This window comes from Thalassophryne amazonica, chromosome 17 (genome assembly GCF_902500255.1).
Source record: "Thalassophryne amazonica chromosome 17, fThaAma1.1, whole genome shotgun sequence".
NCBI classification, from domain to species: domain Eukaryota; kingdom Metazoa; phylum Chordata; class Actinopteri; order Batrachoidiformes; family Batrachoididae; genus Thalassophryne; species Thalassophryne amazonica.
Genome location: NC_047119.1, coordinates 26043922 through 26069326, shown reverse-complemented (window position 1 = coordinate 26069326; position 25405 = coordinate 26043922). Strand labels below are relative to the sequence as shown.

At 40.5% G+C, this 25405-nt stretch overlaps 1 protein-coding gene across 7 annotated transcripts in view; it reads left to right on the top strand.

The window, feature by feature from the left end:
• Positions 1 to 25405, top strand: part of rgs3a (regulator of G protein signaling 3a) — a 288184-nt gene that overhangs the window by 224387 nt on the left and 38392 nt on the right. For all 7 annotated transcript variants that reach the window (XM_034192752.1, XM_034192750.1, XM_034192751.1 and 4 more), the window contains one exon: positions 3471 to 4451. In XM_034192752.1, the coding sequence (XP_034048643.1) occupies positions 3471 to 4451 (981 nt within the window). The remainder of the gene's footprint in view (positions 1 to 3470; positions 4452 to 25405) is intronic.

The window sequence follows — 25405 nt, the reverse complement described above, 5'->3', positions numbered from 1 at the left end:
TAGGTGTGTGCCTACCTGTATCCTTGGACAAGGCACTTCATCTGTGTCCTCTCAGTCCACATGCCTGTAAATGGAATCAGTATTTTTCTGGTGGAGAAACTTATGATGGATTAGCATCTCATCCATAAGGATTGGTAGACTCTCATCTGCTTTACTGTAGTCAAGTTGTGGTTGGAAATAATGTTTCATTTCCATGTGTTTGTCTTGTGTGTCCTTGTAGTGCAGCAGATAACAGAATATTTACAGAAGAATCGTTCAAATGGTGAAACAAGCACCAAAGTTGGCATAAATACTCCTTATACATTACTCTTGAAAAAACTATCCACAAGTATCCACTTGCATTTTCAATAGGCGGCCAGGTAGGGGTTAATTTAAGAATTTCACCAGGGTAAAAATTCAAAAATTTTCCAATCATATTGAAAGTTATACCACATTATTTGTCTGAACATAAATATTCCAAAACGGTATAGTTTGGACTATCTGTTATGTTATGAAGTGTTATGATGTTATGTTATGAAGTTATGGGGTCTCTGGCAAACTTCAGACGGGCCTGGACATGTACAACCCCTGGCAAAAATTATGGAATCACCGGCCTCGGAGGATGTTCATTCAGTTGTTTAATTTTGTAGAAAAAAAGCAGATCACAGACATGACACAAAACTAAAGTCATTTCAAATGGCAACTTTCTGGCTTTAAGAAACACTATAAGAAATCAGGAAAAAGAATTGTGGCAGTCAGTAACGGTTAGTTTTTTTAGACCAAGCAGAGGGAAAAAAATATGGAATCACTCAATTCTGAGGAAAAAATTATGGAATCATGAAAAACAAAAGAACGCTCCAACACATCACTACTATTTTGTTGCACCACCTCTGGCTTTTATGACAGCTTGCAGTCTCTGAGGCATGGACTTAATGAGTGACAAACAGTACTCTTCATCAATCTGGCTCCTACTTTCTCTGATTGCTGTTGCCATGTTCTCTTCAGGCAGTCATCTTTATGAATCTCATTGGAACGGCACCAAACAAAAGTTCCAGCATCATCACCTTGCCCAATGCAGATTCGAGATTCATCACTGAATATGACATTCATCCAGTCATCCACAGTCCACGGTTGCTTTTCCCATTGTAACCTTGTTTTTTTTCTGTTTAGGTGTTAATGATGGCTTTTATTTAGCTTTTCTGTATGTAAATCCCATTTCCTTTAGGCGGTTTCTTACAGTTCGGTCACAGACGTTGACTCCAGTTTCCTCCCATTCATTCCTCATTTGTTTTGTTGTGCATTTTCGATTTTTGAGACATATTGCTTTAAGGTTTCTGTCTTGACGCTTTGTCTTCCTTGGTCTACCAGTATGTTTGCCTTTAACAACCTTCCCATGTTGTTTGTATTTGGTCCAGAGTTTAGACACAGCTGACTGTGAACAACCAACATCTTTTGCAACATTGCGTGATGATTTACCCTCTTTTAAGAGTTTGATAATCTTCTCCTTTGTTTCAATTGCCATCTCTCGTGTTGGAGCCATGATTCATGTCAGTCCACTTGGTGCAACAGCTCTCCAAGGTGTGATCACTCCTTTTTAGATGCAGACGAGCAGATCTGATTTGATGCAGGTGTTAGTTTTGGGGATGAAAATTTACAGGGTGATTCCATAATTTATTCCTCAGAATTAAGTGAGTCCACTTTTTTTTCCCTCTGCTTGGTCTAAAAAGTAACCGTTACTGACTGCCACAATTATTTTTCCTGATTTCTTATAGTGTTTCTTAAAGCCAGAAAGTTGCCATTTGAAATGACTTTAGTTTTGTGTCATGTCTGTGATCTGCTTTTTTTCTACAAAATTAAACAACTGAATGAACATCCTCCGAGGCCGGCGATTCCATAATTATTGCCAGGGGTTGCACTGGCAGGGGGACACGCCTGGCACTACAGGATTTGAGTCCCTCTCTGCGTAGTGTGTAGCCTTTGTTACTTTGGTCCCAGCTCTCTGCAGGTCATTCATCAGGTCCCTCCGTGTAGTTCTGGGATTTTTGTTCACCGTTTTCATTATCATTTTGACCCCACGGGATGACATCTTGCGTGGAGCCCCAGATCAAGGGAGATTATCAGTGGTCTTGTATGTCTTCCATTTTCTTACAATTGCTCCCACAGTTGATTTATTCACACCAACCTGCTTGAATATTATAGACTCACTCTTCCTAGCCTGGTGCACATGTACAATGTTCTTCCTTCGACAGCTCTTTGGTCTTGGCCATGGTTGCGTTTGGAGTCTGACTGTTTGAGGCTGTGGATAGGTGTCTTTTATACAGATAACGAGTTCCAACAGGTGCCATTGATACAGGTAACAGGTGGAGGACAGAAGAGCTTCTTAAAGCAGAAGTTACAGGTCTGTGAGAGCCAGAAATCTTGCTTATTTGTGCGTGACCAAATATTTATTTTCCACCATAATTTACAAATAAATTCTTTAAAAATCCTACAATGCGATTTCCTGGATTATTTTCTCAGTTTTTCTCTTATAATTGAAGTGTACCAATGCTGAAAATTATAGACCTCTCTCATCTTTCTAAGTAGGAGAGCTTGCACAATCAGGGACTGACTAAATACTTTTTTACCCCACTGTATATATATATATATATATATATATATATATATATATATATATATATATATGGAAAAAAAAAGTATCAGAATTTGAAAAGCATGAGGCATTTCCCTTAATTCAGCCTAATATATTTGTTAATGTTGAAAACAGTGATTTTTAGTTGAATTTATGTGAAATTATGTGGCACTGAATGGTTTTTGCCCACACAAAATGCATTTGTAATAGTCCACCCACTGATGGCTCTGCGAGTTGAAAGAGGTTAAAGCAGCATTTAAAACTGGGTAGAAGGTGATACATGTGGAAGGGCGGGGTGGGGGTGACCAGACACACATGCACATGAATCTCAGACACAGATATTTGGTTATCTCCATGCTGGTGAGCATGTCACCTGCTGAAATGGAGAGAAATGAGTTTGAGAAGCATGTTCGGGTGAGCAGATGGACGTCTGCATCCAACACCTTTTTGCAGTAATCTCATCAGTTTTTGGAAAAGGCTCGAGCTGTTTTGAAGAGGACAGTCCCCGAGGGCATAGTACCATCTTATTTTGACAGAATGAGTGCAGCCACCTTCAGGTGGTTCAGGGGGGGAGTAGATGGAACAGATCACAGTGCTGTTGCATTCTGGGTACTCTGACTTTAGTGTTGAGATTTCTTGCTGTGTTAAAGTATATTGTGCTATTTTCTGACTGCCAACATTTGAACTCCTCTTTCCAAACATTCAGCCTTTTGTCAAGCTTCTATAACAGCATTTAACAACAAGTTTTATTCGTTCAATTGGAGTAGCTGCAGTCTATTGATTTGCGAAACCTCTTCTCTAGTGGTTTGAAAGCATGTGACGGATGTTTTTTTTTTCCCTCTCACTTTCTGCCTTTCTATAGATGTTGGAGCCGAAGGTAGATGCTCCTTCGTGTGAGCTCGGCAGAGCAGGAGGCAATCAAGGAGGTGTGGGCCTCCATCTGCCCCCCCACAGCTCAGAAGGTGACGAAAGCAGCCTGTACCCTTCCAGCCCTTCAGAACCACCGAACCTCAGCAGCCCTCACCCTTCAGAGCCGCTCACCCCGTTGGATGAGGTGTACATGCCCCTCGGGGATCTGGAAGGATCTGAGGAGTGCCATAAGGTGCCGCCCGCGCCACCTCCTTCCACCGAAGGAGAGGACTGCAAGAGCATGGAGGACCACGAGATGGATTTCTGGGCAATGCAGAAGACCGGGCAGGAGAGCGGTGACAATAACGAGGATGAGGACGCGGCTAGTAGGAAGAGTTTGGGGAGTGAGGAGGCAGAAAGAGAGGAAGGAGGTGAGCAGGAAGAGGAGAGGACTGAAGTGGAGGTGAACCAAAACCTGGTGATGTCCAACACAGATGAGGACAACGCCTCGGAACCGCCCGACGCCCCACCGTCCTCCTCCTCATCTTCGTTTGTCATCCCCGAGCTTCGCCTCGATCGCTCTTTCAGCGCTGACGCCCTCTCGTCCCCCAATACCGACGAAGAAGAGTACGACGATGACGACGACGACGATGAATCTGAAGAGGACTACGAGGACGACAGCGATGACGCCTACCTGCAGCGCAGCGACAGCAAGCGGCGTAGCATGGTCGAGGGCGCCACCTGTGACAAGCATGGCGGCGGGAGACTGAGCGTGCAGAACTCTCTGCGTCGGCGCACGCATAGCGAAGGAAGCCTCCTGCAGGACCCCCGCACGCCTTGCTTCACTTCTGACAACGCCATCAACTGCCTGGAGGCCGGCGGAGGCCATCATAAGGGCGGCTGGACTCTCCCATCACCCAAAACCTTAAAGAAAGAGCTGACCAAGAACGGAGGCTCTGTGCATCAGCTGTGTATGCTGTTCTCTGGAAGGAAGGTAAGCAGAACAACGTGGCACCCTGCAACTTATTTTGACCTGCAGATCTCAGAATCCGAGATCTTTATCGAAATTCCTGAAGGTTTCTGTCAATATATAGAAAAACTGAACAAATAAGAAACATAATAGAAAGCAGGGGGAGCAACTATGACACACACACACACACACACACACACACACACACACACACACACACACACACACACACACACACACACACACACACACACACACACACACACACACACAGTCACAAATAGCAGCAACAATAAATGTACAACACAATATGACATATATGCAAATAGTGCATATCATACAGCCTGTAGGGTGTTGGTGACACATGACAGTCTCTAACAGTTGTTAACTTGTGTGTGTGAGACTGTGTGTGTGTGTGGGGGGTGGGGGGGCACACTGTTCTTTCAGTCTTTAGGGTAATGCTGAAGAGAATGGATTTTCATATATCTATATATAAATATATATATGGCTGTGTTCACACATTTTTGACTTGAAAATTTTCAACTATTTAATATTTCATCTCAAAGTTTGAGTTCACTTTGAGCTGCAATTACCTCTGCTTTGTGTATAATTGGTGCCACCAAGTGGCCAGAAAGACCAAGTGCACATGAATCCAGTTCAAAGTGTCAGGTTGGAATGACGTCTAAAATACAGTTGGCAGAACCGAGCAACTAAATCTAGGAAGAAACAACAATAAAAACAAAAACAGAATTCAGTAGAAGCCATTTAATTAGTTAGCTTACTACTACTTTGCTACTCATTTGCAGCAATTTGACATTAAACAGCCTTTTGAATAATGCATTATACTTGGGGTAATGACAGTAAAAGGTTTTTTAGAACAACCAAAAGCACTTAATGGTGTCATTTTCCAAAGCACAGTTAGGGTTACAATTTTGTTTACCTCTCTAAGTGTAATGTCACAAACTAAACTTTTATTAGAGTGCAAACATAAACGGGCCCTCGGGGCCTATATATAGTACACCTTACTTCTTCTTCTGTGGTTTTACCACACATCATACAATGGGTGTAAACATTTATTACTGTATAATGCACACACGGTCTAACTCAAACCTCCAGCTGAATGAATGAATGCATGCATGGATGCATGAATGTATACCAAAAGTATATTCACAAACCATTTTGAAAACTTGTTTTCATAGTTCACTGTCTGTATGACAGTGAACTAGCTTATTATTTTTTTCTTTTACTTTTATTTATTTATTTATTTGTTTACCCTAAATATTTAGTTTAGTTTATTAGTTTATTTGAGGGACAATGTACAGCATCATTGAACTCAAAGAGACAGAGGTGAGCTGCACCAGATTATAGCTAATTTCCATCCACAGTCACTGGGCACATCAAATAAATTAACAATGAAATAACACAATATTCTAAAACTCCTCTACCACAATAAATCACTTTCACAGGCAAACAAAGTCAGACCATATCACAGTCAGATCATATTACACAGAATCACCCAAAATTTGACAAAAATAAAACAATTCTTACATATGCTATTCACAAAACATGGCAAAATGTAAGATTTACAACGACACACTTGAAAAGAGTAAATCTGAATTATTTGCATGTTTTTTATTACATCTTTTATATTTGTATAGCTGCAAAATATTTTAATGAGGTCCAACTAGATGAATGTTTGTTTGTCATATATGAAACACTCAGTGAAACTGTAAAGCTTCATGTTGTGTGTTGAAAGCAGAGTGTGACACTATGGTGCAGAGTGAACAGGTTATAAAAAATGCTGAACTGAAAACCTAAAAATGTCTACAGTAGCTCCCGCTGAGGTGGCGCTGAAGAGTTGAGGTGATAGTCGGACCCTCGCTAACATTTAAAGTAAAAGTGTCCAAGTAAAAGTGGGTCAAGGTTGACGCCATTGGAACTCACACATGTGGGTCATGAGATGAACTTGTATTCCAGATATCTTGGGTTGCTGATGGTTGGGTGTTGAGTCATTGCATGACAAATGCCATTACACACACACATACACAAGGGCTGTCTATTATTATGTGTTGCCCTGGATTTGACCCAAAAGAGGTATGTAACTGATACTGTAGAGGAGCCGGGTACGCAGGCAATCCACAGACCTTTAAATCAGCTCTCATAAACATCCATTTTGTCTACTCACTTAGTCCAATTAAGGGTCATGGGGGTGGGGGGCTTTCATCTCTGATATGACCAAGAAAAAGTAGGTCACACACGCACACACACACAAGGTTTTCTATTCAAAGCCTGACTTGGGTTCATAGAACTGAATTAACTGGATTTTTATGACAAGATTAACAGATCCCAGATTGACCAGTTTATCTTGGAACTTTTAATCAATGTACAATGAATGGGGTTAAGCTAAAGTGTTACATATATAACTTCTGTATCACATCTCACACACACAAATGCACACACACAGAACCCATTTGTACATCTCCCACACTGCAGTGACGGCACGTAACAATCAGAAATTAAAAGGACAAAAAAGTGCGACACATATGCAGTAATAGGGAAATAATTTTAACTTAATTTATCCCCCCCTTCCAAAAAAAGAGAAAAACCCACAAGTTATTAGCATTTAAACAAAATCAAACTTGGAATCTCCAAACATTCCTTTTCCAACAACAATAGGGCCGTATATCATAGATTTCATTTAAAAAAGAAAAAACCTAATTAAATGACAAAGTATTATAGTTACAAACCTCATGAAAAAAATATTTCTTTGTAGATAGACTGACTTGTACACTCCAAAAAAGGAACTGCTGTCTCAAAGAGAAAAACTGATGTAACAATTTGCATAGATTTCAACTGAGTTAATTTCAAAAGACGTCTCTAGTTAGGTTGAAATAAATTTTAGTTAAGTTGAAATAACTTAAGAAAAATCTATGCAGATTGTTGCATCACTTTTTCTCATCGAGACAGCGGTTCATTTTTTAGAGTGTAGTTGTACTTGGCAAGACAATTACTGATAATCAGTCAATAATAATGCAACCTAATATACTTATCAATTGTAGACATTCTGGAAGAATGTTATTTTAAATTTTCCCAAGATTTAGAACAGCAAGGACATGTAAAATGCAGTATATTGATAAGGAGATAGATAAATGTTTAACACAAGAAGCAAATTATAGAGCGCATACCTCCACAAAAGCCACATACTGCTCATTGTCAAAGTACCCAGTTTCACTTGCATTTAGCATCAAAACTAATTTCCAAAGAATTTAGCCATATGCTAATAAAATTTCATCAAGATCTATCCAGAACTTTTGAGCTCACAGTGTATAGAAAGAACCGCTGTCTCAACAAAAAAGTGATGTAACAATTTGCACAATTTGCATCACTTTTTCTCGTTGAGACAGCAGTTCCTTTTTTAGAGTGCAGTATTGCTGTAAAGGATATGATCTGGATCAACTGAGAATTACATTACATTATTCATGTGCTCACAAGTTGTGTTCAAAGTTGATCAAAGTTTATAGATGTTTTTGAATCCTTAAAATGTCCTATGAATCCTGGATCCAAAATATATTGTGGATCAAATAAAAAATTTAACTCCTCATTTTGTAGGACATTATCCATCTGCTCACTGAATTTCACCAATATTCTCTCACAAAGTTTTTGTTAAATATTGCGATGTATTGTTCATATTTTATCATTACCTCCTTGGTGGAGGTAATGATAAAATAATAATAATAAAAAACAGTACATCCTATCATCTTATAACTCACCAAATTAAAAGCACACATAATGACTATAAAATGTTTGAAAGGTTAACTTTGATGGAGCAGTGCAATCAAATATGCAAGGTTGTTTTCTTTATATACCATATACCTGTCTGCCACCTGCTGGACATGTCTGGGATTGATGGAGGGAATAATGTTATCATCACATACACAATGAAAATAGGAGCAGGTGTGGTTGAAGTCTCAGGTAGCCTGAAATGAGTTTGTCATTAACAAAACCTAAGTCTGGTAGCCACCAAGGCAATTACTGCTTGTTACATACAATATTTCTGCATAAATTCCAGCTACATAGCAGTTTTTCATTATTTGAAAAGGTTTTAGGCACTTTACACATAGTAAAAACTTTTGCATTGCAGACAACTTGATGGTATTTGTGTTCCATGTGATGAAAAGTGTCATTTGTGATCAAAATGTTTAAGTATAATTTGAGAAAGTGTTTTAATTTGTGGAATCAGAGCTGGTACATGCATTTTTATTTTAAGATATGTTTTTAGGAGATCCACATTGATTTTAACGCAGTAATGTAGTAGCTCTAACTGTCCAACAGAGGGAAGCATGTAGCCTCACATCAGCGAGCGTCAAGTCTTTGGCAACATGTTGAGAAATCAAAAAATGAGTGAGAAAAGGTGTGTGCTGTTGATGTGAAACACTTTCCTAATAAAACTACCTGCAGTAACTTAAACCCCTTTTCTTCTTCAACATGCATTTCACAGTAAACGATTGCAAAAACATCCATCGCAATGAAGTGAACACAAGTGAGTGAGCGAGATCCTGACACTGGAACTGTGCAGATAGTCAGTCAAAGCAATTCTGACAGGTGCGATTAAGTGCTCACTCTGCATTGCTTCACCTGAACCATTTGTCCTTCCATTGCGCCCGGCAGCCTTAAATGGCAGTGTTAGGAGCTGTGCAGAGGGAGGAATGCGGTGTGCACAGCCGGGACCTGTTGGTCTTGGCAGATTCAGGCTGATTTTACTACCTGTTGGCGTCATGGACATAGTTTGTTGCAGGCCTGTGTTTCCATTATTTAATAGTAAGTATCACCACCACAATCATAAATCATGGAATATCTAGTTTCAGAATGTGTGTTCAGCTGCCGACCCAGAGAGGCTCATGGGATCACCTGTGAGCAACATCGATCAGTGTGCCTGCATGCACGAGCAGGCCTTGTAAAAGTCTTAAACACGTCAGAATTTAATATATACAGCTGGTGACCATGGTGTTTAACAGACAAATGATTTTGAAATTAAATAAACCAATAAACCAAGGGCGCAATTTCGAACTAAAAATTGGGGGGACAAAGTGCGAGGCCCGCAGGGCCGAAGCCCATAGGCCGGGGGGCTTTAGGCCCCCAGAAGCCAACGGTTTCTAGATAAGCACAGATGCATTCTGAGCATCCAGAACAGTCATTTAATGTTTTGAGAAACCATAAAGTGGACACCATTTGACTTATGCAATTTAAAACTGTGGATATAAGTACTTTATTCTGAGAATAGCCAACATTGATTTTATTAACATCCTGGTGTAAATAAGGTATCACCACATGTGTAGAACTCAAAAACAATGATAGGTTGAGTTCTCATTAAAAAAAACAACTGTAATGTGGTAAAATGTATTCATAAATATGAAAGAACAGGCTCTTAATAACTATTAACTATCGCATACTGTATTTTTTTTTCTCAAGATTTGTTTTTGCACAAGTTTGAAAAAACAACAGATCATAGGTTTAGGATAAATTACTTATCATGAATTTAATTTTTGAAGTTGCACTAATGACAACACTCATACTGAACATAATTTTGCTTGCATAGACTGATTTTGGAGATCAATTAATAATAGCAGATGGGCTTTCTGAGGTCCCAGATAGCTTTTCTGATTTCCTTTTCTAACTTTCAGAATTTAGTAAATTAGCATATGGTCCATTGATACTTATGTGTAGACACTAGTCCCTAGAGGCAACTATTTTTGGTTTCAAATCTGGGCAAATGCAGTCCCAGAAAGTTCCAAATGTGACAAACAAGAAACAGGTGTAAACAAGTCAATGCTGCTAAAAATACAAACCTGCAGAAACAAAGATACTATTCTGACATGGTTTTGCACATAAGACTGACATGGTTTTGCACATAAGACTGACATGGTTTGCACATAAGACTGGCATAGCATGTTTCAAGTACACATATATGTCAGAAGGTGGGGGGGTGGAACCATATTCTGTCCCCCCGGTTGAAAAGGTGGGGGGGGGACATGTCCCCCTATCCCTCACCAAATTGCGCCCATGCAATAAACATGTTCATTTCAAACACCATGTAACTTCACACCTGCTCCTAATTTCCATTATGGATGTGATGATAAGATTATCTACAACAATCAGGAAAGCATCAATCCCGTTCATGTTCAACACGTGGTATGTGTTGCAAGCCAGAAATGAGGAATGAGTGTATATTAGCAAATTAAAAGAAATTGACCACATAAAAAATGGAATATCTTGGAATAGCAAATATCAGCGTAAATGAAATGTGAACGGAAATGTAACATTCAGTGCATTTCCCATATCATCCCAACTTTTTCTGATTTAGTGTTGTAACTAGTTTATCTTAATTAAATGCCCTCTTAATTTGGAGATTGACAAGATAATTGCATTTATTCTGTGAGGTATCGGGGCATTCACTCTCTGTCTGTCTATCTGTCCTTTCACTCACTGTGTTTTACAGTGTACACACCTAGGCTTTCCCAAAACCAAGAAATTAGGCTTTTTTCACCCTTTTCTTCAGTGGGTCAGCATAAAGTCAATTTTGAAACAACAGTCTTTTATTACAGTTAAAATTAAATGTGATTTGCTACAAAAATAGAATTAGAATTCATATAAAAATATAATTTTAGAAATAATAGAATCAACACCGTGTTATAAAATTTCATTGTCAAGTACAAAAAAACAAACAAACAAAAACAAATTGATTTCTTTGTAGGAAGGAAGGTCCACAACACAAAGACAATTGCGATCATCACTTAAAAACAAATTTCAGTTTCAACCTGATTAAACACAATCTAACTTTCTTGCATATCAACCCACTACCCAAAAGAAATGATAACCTAAAAATGATGTATATTTTTAATCATGAAAGTGGTCACAATTGTTACATATCTTCAATTAATAACAGTTTTGTTTTTTAATTTCATAACTGTTTAAGGCAAAGTAAAGTATATCAAACATTTGCTCACCAGAATTTCTGTCCTCGTGTTAAGTGACCTTTGTGGAGATGTCTGGTATCAAGAGACTTCATTGATTTGTCCATTTTAAATAAAAGTATTATTTTTCAGTCTCTTTGACAGTAGCATAGCATATAATTTTTTAACTCCCCTGCTGATATGTGCCAATTAGAAATCAGATACAATACAACATATTATAAGGATATGTTTTCCTTTGCTTTAACTATTTTTGCATTTGTTTAGATGCAGTGACTGCAGAAAAATTTCTAGACTTCTCAGTTTTATCACTTTCTCTTCAAGGGGCTCAGTAAATACACATCACCGAGCTCAGAATTACTGTAATAATCATCCTTTATAAGTGATTCTACACTGGCTTACACCGTCACAGTTCATTGTTCCCATAATGCTTACGTAGTCTGAAAATGTGAAGCTTCGTTCTCCTCCCATGTGTCTTTTTGTCTGTCATCTCTCCTTTTTATCGTGAGACTGTGTTTACCTTTCCTTTTAATAAGCCGTGACTCTGGTCTTGTCTTTCTTTCCGCTCTGCTTTTTTCCTCTCAGTTGATGTCTGCACTCTCCGACTGTATCATCAAAGCAACGAGACGACAGACGGCAAGCAGGTTGATAGAAATGCCTATCATTTGGAGAAAATTGTTCTATATGTTAATACTGGCAACATTCCTGCTCTGATACCATGTACTAACTTATCAGCATTCGTAATGGAAATATAATACATTTTGTTTGTATAGCACTGCAGATACAGTACCTTGAAATTCATTTGCAAGACATAATTAACAAGTATGACAAAACCAGGGCCATTGAGACTTTGTGTATATATATATATATATATATATATATATATGTGTGTGTGTGTGTGTGTACATTACACCCATTTTGGCGTCTCTTCACTGGCTTCCTGTCCCAGTGAGATCAGATTATTTTAAGGTTCTGCTACTAACCTATAAAATTATTCATGGCCTGGCACCTCACTACCTAGCTGACCTAATTAAACCTTATGTACTGGCCCGGGCTTTACGTTCTCAGGGTGCAGGACTACTTTGTGTCCCTAGGGTGAATAAGAAGTCTGTGGGTCACAGAGCTTTCTCTTATCGTGCCCCTGTTCTGTGGAATGGTCTCCCTGCATCAATAAAACAATCAGACTCTGTGGAGACTTGCAAGTCCAGACTTAAGACGCACTTATTTTCCCTTTCATATGGCTAGCATACTGGTACAGTTTTGTTTTACGCTTTTTACTCTCTTAATTCATGTTATTAGTAATCTGAGCGGGCCGCGGCCTCAACTTCACCTAAATTCTGGGTCTTTCTTTCTGATGCCTGATTCTGTTTTTTCTCTGTTTAAGGTGCAGCTCCATCCAGAGATGGGAGTTGTGTTTGTGTTGGCGACCCTCCTGTCCTGTGCACCAACAGCAATTCTTGTATATTCGTCCGTGAATTGTTCTGTGAATTATTTCTGTAATTTATGTTTGTAGCATGGCCCAAGCAGAGGGTCACCCCTTTGAGTCTGGTCTGCTTGAGGTTACCACTGTTGCTCTGGGGGTTAGTAAGGTTAGACCTTACCTGTGTGAAGCGCCTGGAGGCAACTCTGTTGTGATTTTGCGCTATATAAAGGAAAATAAATTGAAATTGTATAGTCTATGCAAATCAAACAAACACAGAGGGTTTGGGATGTCCCAACAGTGACTTTTTAACTGCAGGACTACTTCAGCAAAAATGTATTTGAGTGGGTGAGTGAGTGAGTAGTTAAGTCCATCCAATCTCAGCTAGCAGTCAAAACAGTCAATGCTGTGATTTGTAACTCACCAAATTAAATGGACACGTAATGAAGACAAAGTCATTTGACGGTTAACTTTGATACACCAGATCAATCAAAAAATAAGCAACTTTGTTTTATCTGTGTAATATCACATAGATGTGCTTGCCACCTCCTGGACAGTTGGTGAATGCAGAATGAATTATGGAAAAGTCGAATCAGCTGTGGTTGAACTTGCATGTAGTTAGTCTGCCACCTGCTAAGCACTAGATATACCATGTGCTTGTCAGTGCACTCCTCCTGCTAACAAGTTAAGTTAGCATCCATGGGGAGAAATGTGATGCCCACTTCATGAGCAAATAGGAGACAAAATACTGAACAGGGAAATAAAACTAGATTTAATGAATGGATAGTGTGGTGTGAGGGGATGATACCAAAATCTCTTTGTCATTACTGCAAATTAGTGATGGCAATGTCAAATCATGTTACTTGCCTTTAAAAGAAATGCTTAGCATAGCCAGAATTTGTACAATCCCTGGGGTAAATGATATAGAAATGAATTTTAATTCAAAACTAAAATAGTGCACTATTATTGTGAGAAATTTACAGTAAACTCAGAATAAAAATTACATTGGTCCAAGAATTAAACCATGTGGCACACCACATACAGTTGTTACCGGCCTTATAGGTTGAAGTCGTCAGTTGGCACACAAGACAGTTTATTTATTGAGCAAAGTACATTGTTCGGTGTGCTTTCAACACACACACACACACACACACACACACACACACACACACACACACACACACACACACACACACACACACACACACACACACACACACACACACACACGTACACATGCACACACATGCATGCACGGACGCACACATCCTCTTATATTAATTAAATTCAATTTATTTTTACAGTGCCAAATTATAACACATATCACCTCAAGGTGCTTCACATGAGAAAGGAAGGTATAACCTTACCCACCCCCTGACCAAGCCCGTTGGCAACAGTGGTAAGGAAAAGCTCCCTCTGACATTTTTTTTATTTCAGGAAGAAACCTCAAGCAGACTAGACTCAGTGGGGTGACCATGTCCTTTACAAAATAATACATAAAACAAAACACATCAAAGAATTGTCACACATTTAGAGACAGAAATGTTGCTGAATGAATTTCCCCTAAGGGGGATGAATAAAGTATCTGTCTGTCTGTCTGTCTGTCTGTCTGTCTGTCACAAAGCAAACACACACATATGGAGTAGTGGTTGCAAAGAAGGACAGTTCATAAGACATCAAAATGACAAAGAGCAGAGTCCCAGCAAATATACCACAACTGGTGAGACAGCAATCGATGTCAGGTCAGTCACAGAAAGGAACAACACCCCCGTCCACAAGTCAGATGCATCCAGTATTGAGTCCGTCATTATTGCTGTCATTTGATAAAGAAATCATGAGATGTGTGGCTTAAACATTATTCTCCACATTTACATGCACCCCTAACAGTACCAGTTCATTTTTGCACCTGAAATGGGAATTCATAGGAAAGGAATTCCAAAGTGCTGTGTCACTTTGGGGGGAAAAAAAAAAAATAATTTCCATTATAAAGTGTTGAGAGACATGCTCTGCAGGATTTAAATAGCCATAGAAGATTAAAACAATATGTGTTCTTTGCCATTGGGCAAAAAAGTTAAACTCCTATCTCATTTTCTGCACATCACACCATCCGTTACGTTTCAGTTTTTGAATGTTTAACATTCACAGACATTGCTGCACCAGATATGTATCTAATCAAATGCCTTTGGCTATAAACAGACAAAACATTTGGTTTATGGGTTGTGTTTGTTTATAATCTCGATAAATATCTGTTGTCTTGCCCCAGCATTTGGGGTAATAAATTTGAAATGTTTACTGGTGCTTGTTTGATGGATTACAGTTATGGCTTGTGTCAAGGACAAAAAGTGGTGGCTTGTTATCGGTGATAATTTTACCATGTGTTAATAGTGCAGACACAAGAAGATACTATAACCACGCTATAACTACCAAAAAACAAACAAAAACCATGCTTATTTAGGGTCTGCTCCTTTCTCTGCCCCTGCCCAAGGCAGCGTCTCTACATCCGGAGCTGGTACCCGGGCACCGGACTGTTGCTGCCCACTGCTCCTAGTGGTTGGATTGTGTCTAACTGTAATTATGATGGCCTAAATGCAGAGTATAAATTTCATTGTATGTATGAAATATGTACAATGACAATAAAGGCTCTATTCTATTCTATTCTAACAGACATGGTGTAAAGATAGGGCAATGTATTTCTAAATCTCAGATGTGCTTCACCATAGCACTTTCTTATAAACATTCCTCCTGGGATGTTTCTGTGACAACAATAAACAGCTAATGACTAGCTTATAATGTACAGTGATAAAAAGTACAAGTACTCACCTTCAGCTAGAACCAAGCGTCTGTTTAATCTGCTATCACAGATTAGGGTTTTTTTTTTTTTTGTCTCTATTGTGATAGATTTTGAATTACATCAGTAAAAATAAACCTCTGCAGTGATGCCACAGCATCTTTCTGAAAATTTTAGGTATTTTCAATTTGAATAACGCCAGGGATGGGCAACACTGGCCCTAAGGCAGCATACCTCCACAAAGTCTTACAGTGGCCATGCTATCAATATATACATTTTTAAAGTGATAGCTCTGCCCCTTTTTGTTGTTCCACATGCACAACATCTATTTTGAAATATTGAAAAAATCAGGTCATTAGTACAGTGAACTAAATTTTACATTTCATGGCTCTTTCTCCTTTTGAGATCCCTTCCATGTTACACCTAATGTTCTCACAAGGTTTGGTGAAATTTGCTTCATTAATTGTTGAATAATTCTGCCCAACAGTCCAACACACAGGGCTAAAACACAGAATTGTTAATCAGGCAGAGGAACAATTGCTTCTAGATTTTTCTATCATTAGTGTTCTTTTTGTGACAAATCAAGAACAAAAATTTAACACCCAACATTAACATATTATGTAACTGCAATACACTGAAAAAGAACCATCTTAAAAAGTTGTTTCAGTTGGGAACACCTGAATGAATTAAATTCTTTGAATTTACAAACTGAACTCGAACTTACAAACTTCAAGTTCAAACAACTTAACTCATTTAGATGTTACCAATTGAAACAATTAATTTAAGTTGGGTTATCTATTGTCTTTTTTCAGTGTACAATTAAATGGATCTCTCCAATTAAATGGCCAGACCATTTTTTTTTCAAACAGGCAGTTTCTATATAAAATCTAATATTTCTTTCAGAAGCAAAGATTTGGGCTGCTGTGCAAACAAATCAATAAAATGGAAGTGAATTATGGAGAAATGTCTCTTACTTAAATGAGTAAATGACAATGTATCAGTATGTTTCGTACTTATGCACATTACTGTTAACTAATGAAGGCTAAATTGTTGCTAAATGTTAATTTGTTGTACATGAAATGGATATCATTTTGAGTACAGAGGTTGAAATACACTGGAACCTAAAGCTTGTTCAAATACTGTAAAGTGTAACATTTTGGAAGTATTAATAACCCACTGATTGGTGTTACACTGACAGTGAATTAAGCAGGATATACAAAGAACATAATCAGGCTATTTGGGCCAAAATGCAGAACTATTGGGAAACTGTTGGGGACTTCATTTACATTTGTACTTTCCGTCCCTAAAGATAAAAGTGGTAGGACTGATTTCTCAGTGTTCCCAAAGCCTAATTGGGCCATGTCTGTAACTGAGCCAATCAGCTGTTTGTGCTTACCTCACTTACACCCACCTGTGTCATCACAGTTAAGAATAGTGTGTTTTGTACTAAAAGTGATTCATATGTGATTCATGGAACTTATTTAAAAATACATAGTATTGATGAGTGCTGGTTTCAACAATGTATGCTTTGTGATATACAAAACAAACAAACAAAAAGAAACAAAATACACCCCTCTGATAATTTGCTTGCAAGGCCGATGTCCAGTTATAGATAGTATTGTAGGCAAACAGGTAGGATAGTTCTGACAAATGTAGGCATGAAAAGAAGAGGACAAAAGGTCTACAGAGTTCAAACTGATGTGCGGCACATAAATCCAGTAAAATAATGACTAACATAAATAATTAGTGAGCAGAGTGACCAAGCAAGCATCCCCTGCAGTCAACAAGAGTATATAGACAAAAATATGAAAAGTAGTGGTAGAATTTATATATATATATATATATATAAATATATATATATAAATATAATATACATATACGAACAAGCATTAGACATTGAAAGATGTACAGATTTCTTTAATTTAACACATGCATATTACTTTACCATCAGCTGTCTTGATAAAGACATGTGATAAAGGTATTAATAAATGAACTGTAACGTTTGTATGTCAGCTACATGTTTCTTCTGCAACCATAACAATGGTGCCAAGCGATATGATGAGGCATTTCAGCTCTGCAGATAGAGTCACTCTGTTCTGAAGGGGAAGAAGTGTTACCCATCCAGCAGCAGCTATAGCTACAGATAAGAGCCTTGTGAAAAGAGCCATCACTAGTGCTTTCATAATCATGCAGTGTGTGAGCGTTACTTTGAAAACCACAAATGTGTCGTATCATTGAGACTCACTGTCAAAATATTGCTCCTGTATTATTGTATTATTATTATTGTTCCAACCTGCTTATGAAGTTGTTTTCTGCCCCTCTAACATTCATGTTGAAATTAAGTGTTATGGGGTTTTTTTCACTGTCTGATCTGGACAAGTTGATAAAATTTTGAGATGTTGAAAATGTGTAACTAAATGAACCATATTTCAATTTATTTCATTTTATAAAGTACCAAATCACAACAAAGCTGCCTCAAGGCGCTTCACATGAGTAAGGTCTAAAGTTACCAACCCCTAGAGCAAGCACACAGGTGACAGTGGTAAGGAAAAACTCCCTCCCTGATGATATTGAGGAAGAAACCTCAAGCAGACCAGACTCAGATGGGTGACCCACTGCTTAGGCCATTCTAACACTTACAATGTTTTTACAAAATTTTAGAAAGCTGAAGAAACTGAAAACAGTAAATCAGCAACATAAAAAACTAGGTGCAGTTGTTGAGATGACCGCACAAGCATTTACCTTGCAGGCAGGGGGTGGGGGATGGAGGGGCTCATCTAGCGCCCTGGTGTGCAGGGCCAGTGTTCAGGCATCATGCCATCAATGGGCCTGTCTGTCACACACAACATCCATTCCAAATGCATACTGCAGTGTGCTGCATCAACTTCATGGCATGGCACTTGCGGACAGCCCAGCATCCCGTGGTCCACACCTGCCAATCCGGTGCAATGCCGTTGGTTCCTCGGACAGAGAGAAAAAGAGCATAATCAATTGGCTGGAAACACTACAGCTAAGGTATATCAACCAGCAGTAAATCAACAGAAAAGCAAAGAAAATACTTAGGTGATCACTGGCCGCTAGCTCTAAGTTCCACTAACAGACCCAAAATTTAGATGAAGTGAGGCAGAGAGAGACCTGTTCCATTGCTAAGGGGACCATCACCTCCCTAACCTCCCGTTGGGGTGTGTGATGGTTAAGCATTGGGCTTCAGACCAGAGCATCCTCAATCCTCAGGAGGAGTTGTTTGGTTGTCTGTCATTAGTTAGGAGTTGCCTCTAAAATAGACTGAAAAAAGTATTTGTTGCTGGGTTTTTACATTTCACGAAAGGAGCATGGGGTAAAAACACCAATTCTCAGCACATAGAGATCAATGCTTCATACTCCCATCAAACTAGAGGCCAAACAAGCCTGAATCGCGTCCAAATGAAAATTTGACCCACATTCAGAGAGTGTTGAGGTGAATTTGAAAATATCAGACCACATTCTCAGAAAAGCCTAAACAGTTGGGCACAGTTGTGCGGTCCCCTCAGATGTTTTGCTCATGTTCAAAACAGTCGTGGGGTAGTCGAGGTGGAACCACTGTTGCACGGCAGTCGATGTGCCGTCTGACTGCAACAATCAGATGGCGTTAAAATACCATTCGTGACTTTCTGATCACGTTCGGCGTGTTTCTGCCACGTCGAACAGTGGCTGAATGTCCCAAACGTGCCTGAGCACATCACGTGCGCGCCTCAAGCACTGCTGGATTATGTTCTGCCAAACTGCAATTGGACTGCAGTCGTACGGCTTTTTAAGGGCATTCTTATTGTTCTTACTGCAATCTGGCAGCTGTTCAGGTACTCTTACTACAACCCCTGGCAAAAATTATGGAATCACCAGCCTCAGAGGATGTTCATTCAGTTGTTTAATTTTGTAGAAAAAAAGCAGATCACAGACATGACACAAAACTAAAGTCATTTCAAATGGCAACTTTCTGGCTTTAAGAAACACTATAAGAAAACAGGAAAAAAAATTGTGGCAGTCAGTAACGGTTACTTTTTTAGACCAAGCAGAGGGAAAAAAATATGGAATCACTCAATTCTGAGGAAAAAATTATGGAATCATGAAAAACAAAAGAACGCTCCAACACATCACTAGTATTTTGTTGCACCACCTCTGGCTTTTATAACAGCTTGCAGTCTCTGAGGCATGGACTTAATGAGTGACAAACAGTACTCTTCATCAATCTGGCTCCAACTTTCTCTGATTGCTGTTGCCAGATCAGCTTTGCAGGTTGTAGCCTTGTCATGGACCATTTTCTTCAACTTCCACCAAAGATTTTCAATTGGACCCTATGTATCTTTTTGCAAGGAATGTTTTCACAGTTTTTGCTCTATGGCAAGATGCATTATCATCTTGAAAAATGATTTCATCATCCCCAAACATCCTTTCAATTGATGGGATAAGAAAAGTGTCCAAAATATCAACGTAAACTTGTGCATTTATTGATGTAATGACAGCCATCTCCCCAGTGCCTTTACCTGACATGCAGCCCCATATCATCAATGACTGTGGAAATTTACATTTTCTTTTTAGGCAGTCATCTTTATAAATCTCATTGGAGCGGCACCAAACAAAAGTTGCAGCATTATCACCTTGCCCAATGCAGATTCGAGATTCATCACTGAATATGACTTTCATCCAGTCATCCACAGTCCATGATTGCTTTTCCTTAGCCCATTGTAACCTTGTTTTTTTCTGTTTAGGTGTTAATGATGGATGATTCATGTCAGTCCACTTGGTGCAACAGCTCTCCAAGGTGTGATCACTCCTTTTTAGATGCAGACTAACGAGCAGATCTGATTTGATGCAGGTGTTAGTTTTGGGGATGAAAATTTACAGGGTGATTCCATAATTTATTCCTCAGAATTGAGTGAGTCCACAATTTGTTTTCCTGATTTCTTATAGTGTTTCTTAAAGCCAGAAAGTTGCCATTTGAAATGACTTTAGTTTTATGTCATGTCTGTGATCTGCTTTTTTTTCTACAAAATTAAACAACTGAATGGACATCCTCCGAGGCCGGTGATTCCATAATTATTGCCAGGGGTTGTATGTTCCATGTATATTTGTACTGCATTCAGAGGCCCATGTGCTTGGCACATGCACGAATCAGTCAGAATGGGTTGGAGCGACGGCTGACCTTCCCAGATGTGGCACGAATTCTGGTTTTGTTTTGTTTTTTACATTCTGCCTGATTCGGCTTGGCTCGTGCTCATTGGTACTAAGTGTCATTTGGGGTATCAGTATTTATGAGTATCAAAAATGTAACAGATTACTTCCACTTGTACATCAGTGTCCATGATTGTCCAACATTCTTGCAGCACAGCTGTATTAAAAGTCCAGTGTCTTTGTACATAGTTGACTAGCCCTGATTATGTAGTATATTTAAGATATTAATAGATTTAATAATTAGTAGGATTCTTTTGGCTAAATAGAAATGGTTTGCACCATGAGTGAAAGCTGGATTCAGCTCCTTCAGTGTGAATAATTTCAACCAGTACTGTTTGTGTTGTACCGTAGTAACCATAAGCACTTCAAGATATGCGAGTGATCACATCTGTGTCTGAAGTCAGTTCAAGCCCAGTGTTGTGAAGGTGTAGAAACATGGACACACAACAGGGGGCGCTAAATGAACAGACAATGGATAAGCCAAACAGTAACAATTTAATGTTGTGAAGCGCACAACGGAATACAGACAAATATAGTTTTGGTACCACAGACAATTAAATGTTGAGTGATGTGTGGGCAGGCTTGAGGATAGGAGACGTCCGTCTAGAACCGAGCCGGATCCCACACGGCCTTCACCGCCAACGGATCTGAAGAACACCGGAGCCGCCAAGTCCTGGAGCCCCAGGTGGCCACCGTCTCCAGCTGTCAGACTGGGTACTGCTGGCAGAGAACAGAAACAGTTTTGATGAGTGTGAGTTCGCACACTCAGTAATTCCACCGTCTGTGTTCTTTTAGGAGGGAGCACCTCCACCTCCAATCAAACACTCATGCAGCTCCTGTCTAACCACTTATCTGGTTGGGGTGTGAAGCGAAGCTGTCGCTGATCACACCAAATGCCAATCCCACAGACAAGGCAACGCCACAGGAAAACGGCTGCAAAGAAGTTCAGACTATTACTCAATGTTTTGTTCAGCAGAGAAAATTACCTCCAAGGTAGCTGATTTCTCGGCGGGGAGGTGGAGTTGCAGTCCGGCCTTTATGGTGGTGGTGGTGTGATGTGGATGAGCGACAGCTGGTGCTGATGACGGGTGACAGCTGTCACTCCCGTTTGCTATAACGCCCTCTCGTGCTTGAAGCCCACACTTCAAGCAGGGTGCCATCTGGTGGTGGTGGGCCAGCAGTACCTCCTCTTCAGCGGCCCACACAACAGGACCCCCCCCTCAACGGGCGCCTCCTGACGCCCGACCAGGCTTGTCCGGGTGCCGCCGGTAGAAGTCGGCCAGGAGGGCCGGGTCCAGGATGAAGCTCCTCTTCACCCATGAGCGTTCTTCGGGCCCATACCCCTCCCAGTCCACCAAATACTGGAACCCCCGGCCCTTCCGACGGACGCCCAGGAGCTGGCGCACAGTGCAAGCCGGCTCCCCGTCAATGATCCGGGCAGGCGGTGGAGCCGGTCCGGGGGCACAGAGGGGAGAGGAGTGGCAGGGTTTGAGTCTTGACACATGAAAAACCGGATGTATCCGCAGTGAAGCTGGCAGCTTCAGCTTCACTGCGGCTGGGTTGAGGACTTTTAGGATGGTGAAGGGTCCGATATATCTGTCCTTTAGTTTTTGGGATTCTACTTGTAGGGGAATGTCTTTCGTGGATAGCCAAACCGCCTGCCCGGGCTGATACGTAGGGGCCGGGGCACGCCGGCGGTCTGCATGGGCCTTGGCCCTCGTCCGGGCTTTGAGCAGGGCAGAGCAGGCGGTACGCCACACCCGACGGCACCTTCTCAGATGGGCCTGGACCGAGGGCACCCCGACCTCTCCCTCCACCAACGGAAATAATGGGGGCTGGTACCCCAAACATATCTCGAATGGGGAGAGGCCGGTGGCAGATGACACTTGGCTATTGTGAGCGTACTCGATCCAGGCCAGATGGTCACTCCTAGGCCGTTGGGTGCGCAGAGGTCACGCAGCGGAGGGCCTGCTCCAACTCCTGATTCATCCGCTCTGCCTGCCCGTTCGCCTGGGGGTGGTACCCGGACGAAAGGCTTACTGTGGCCCCCAGTTCCCTGCAGAAACTCCTCCAGACCTGGGAGGAGAACTGGGGACCACGATCTGAGACAATGTCCGATGGAATCCCATGCAGACGCACGACATGGTAGAACAGGTGTCTCCACTCCTCCAGAGCCTCCTTCCCGATTGCCGACGTCATAGTTCCTTTCAGCCGGAGTCAACCTGCGGGAAAAATAGGCACAAGGGTGGAGAACCTTGTCAGACTCCCTGCTCTGGGACAGCATGGCTTCTATCCCTGAGTCAGAGGCGTCCACTTCGACTATAAACTGGCGACTTGGATCGGGCTGCACCAGAACTGGCGCAGTCGAGAACCGGCGTTTCAACTCCCTAAACGTGGCTTCGCACTGATCCGACCAGGTGAAGGGGACTTTTGTGGAGGTCAGGGCTGTCAGGGGACTAACCACCTGACTATAGCCCTTGATGAACCTCCGGTAAAAATTAGCAAAACTGAGGAATTGTTGCAGTTTCCTACAGTTTGTTGGTTGGGGCCAGTCTCTCACCGCCGCTACCTTGGCCGGATCGGGTGCGACGGAGTTTGAGGAGATGATGAACCCCAGGAAGGACAAAGAAGTACAGTGGAACTCGCACTTCTCGCCCTTCACAAACAGCCGGTTCTCCAACAACCGCTGCAGGACCTGACGTACAGCAAAAATCAAGAGGAAATATAAACACAGATGTCTTTAAAAACACCTCCACCCTGCATTTATTAACAAGCCATTTCCGCAATAAGCAATTCAAATATTGCCAGACATAATCTTCCAAAGCAAGAGTGTCTTATGTGTCTTTCTGTATGTAGATTATGAGCGACTTATCAGCCGCGGTACAGTATTCACTCTCCAAGTGCCTTCCAGTTCATATATTAGTTACATTTTTATTGGACTTTATACGTAGAAATCAAGCTATAACATATTGTAGCTTTAAGTACTGAAACTCATTGTTTCATATTAGTTTGCATGATATTACGGTTTCAGTGAGCCATCTTGAATTCTACTTGGACATGGCTAACAAATGGTTTAACTGTGTGTGTTACTCCACAGCGGCCAATAGTTCACTCAGATATTCCATGAATATGTGTTGTTCTCTTCTCTTGGGAGGTGAAGCGTGACCTTTACATGAGTGGGAGCTGCCGTAGCCTGAATCTCACTGGCAACGTTACTCTTTTCACTCCCTAATGCCGTATATCTGAGACTGACAGTCTCTGTTTTCCAAGAAGTGGTTCCACTTTGTTTGAAACTGACTCTTCATTTGCATTTTGGAGAGAATTTCAAGCTATTCACTGGCTAAAATAATAATTAAAAACAATAAAAAAAAAAAATCTCCCAGTGCAACTATAATTGTAACAAAATGAAGGAAAATAAGCTCATCCCAGCACAAAGCCAAGCTGCTGTCACATTGTACCTCAAAAATCTACTAATTATAAGTAATTATATATGTTGTGTGTGTCTGATGTGTTTTCAGACTGTCTAGTCTTGGCAGTTAGATTGTTCCGTAACAACAGAGCACGATTTGAAAAAGCCTCGCAGTCAGTTGATCTTTTATTGAACTTGCATTCAAAGCTTTATATATTAAGGAAAAACCTCCCTGATCCTGTATTTAAAGGAAGCTGGTGTAAAGAATTCAATATTGGGATGATACGGTTTAGGTTTTTTGGCATTAGTTAAAACTCCTGCAACTGCATTTCAAACTATTTGAAGACTTTTTTGGGTCCATATGGACACAGTAAATAACTTTTTACACACCTATCACAGTTATCACAGACCTGGGACAGGCACACCTCACACTTGGGAAAGAAGTGGAGGCAAAGACTCCACTTTCTGAGAATCCTTAGGAAAAATATAAACCAGACACTGCTCATGTATTTTTACCGCTCTACCATGGAGAGCATCCTCACATCCTGCCTCTGTAGGTGGTTTGTCAGCTGCACAGGGACAAACAGGAAAGAGCTCCAGAGGGTTACCAAAATGGCAGAGAAGATCACTGGGTGCCCACTACCGACACTGGGGGCCTTCATGGTTCTTACTGTCTAAGGAGAGTCAACACCATCCTAAAGGACTCATCCCACCCTGGACTCTTTCTGTTTGAGCTGCTGCCATCAGTCAGATGGTACAGGGCCATTAAAGCAATTACAAATAGACTGAAAAAAACAGTTTCTGCCCAACTGCTGTTAGAACTATGAACGCCACTGGAACCAAATAGCCATGTCACATGCCACACTTGAAATCAGTGCAATATTTGTTTATGTGCAATATCCACTGCCACTGAAATATCCACAGTTGTACACATGGTAGCGGGAGCTATTGTTCACCCCAGCAGAGCAAACGCTTAGAGGTCTATGAGGGATTTACTGAGATTATTCACAGTAAAGGATAGCTGCAAAAAACCGGAAAGGTGGTGTGACAAAAAGTCAACAAATTTAACCAATCAGGAAGTTTGAGTAAGAGAAACAGAGAATCAAAGCAATCAACAGTCAATAGCACAAAGCAATAAAAAGTGACCAACGTGACTATTTTAGTTGTGTGTCCAGTGCATTCATG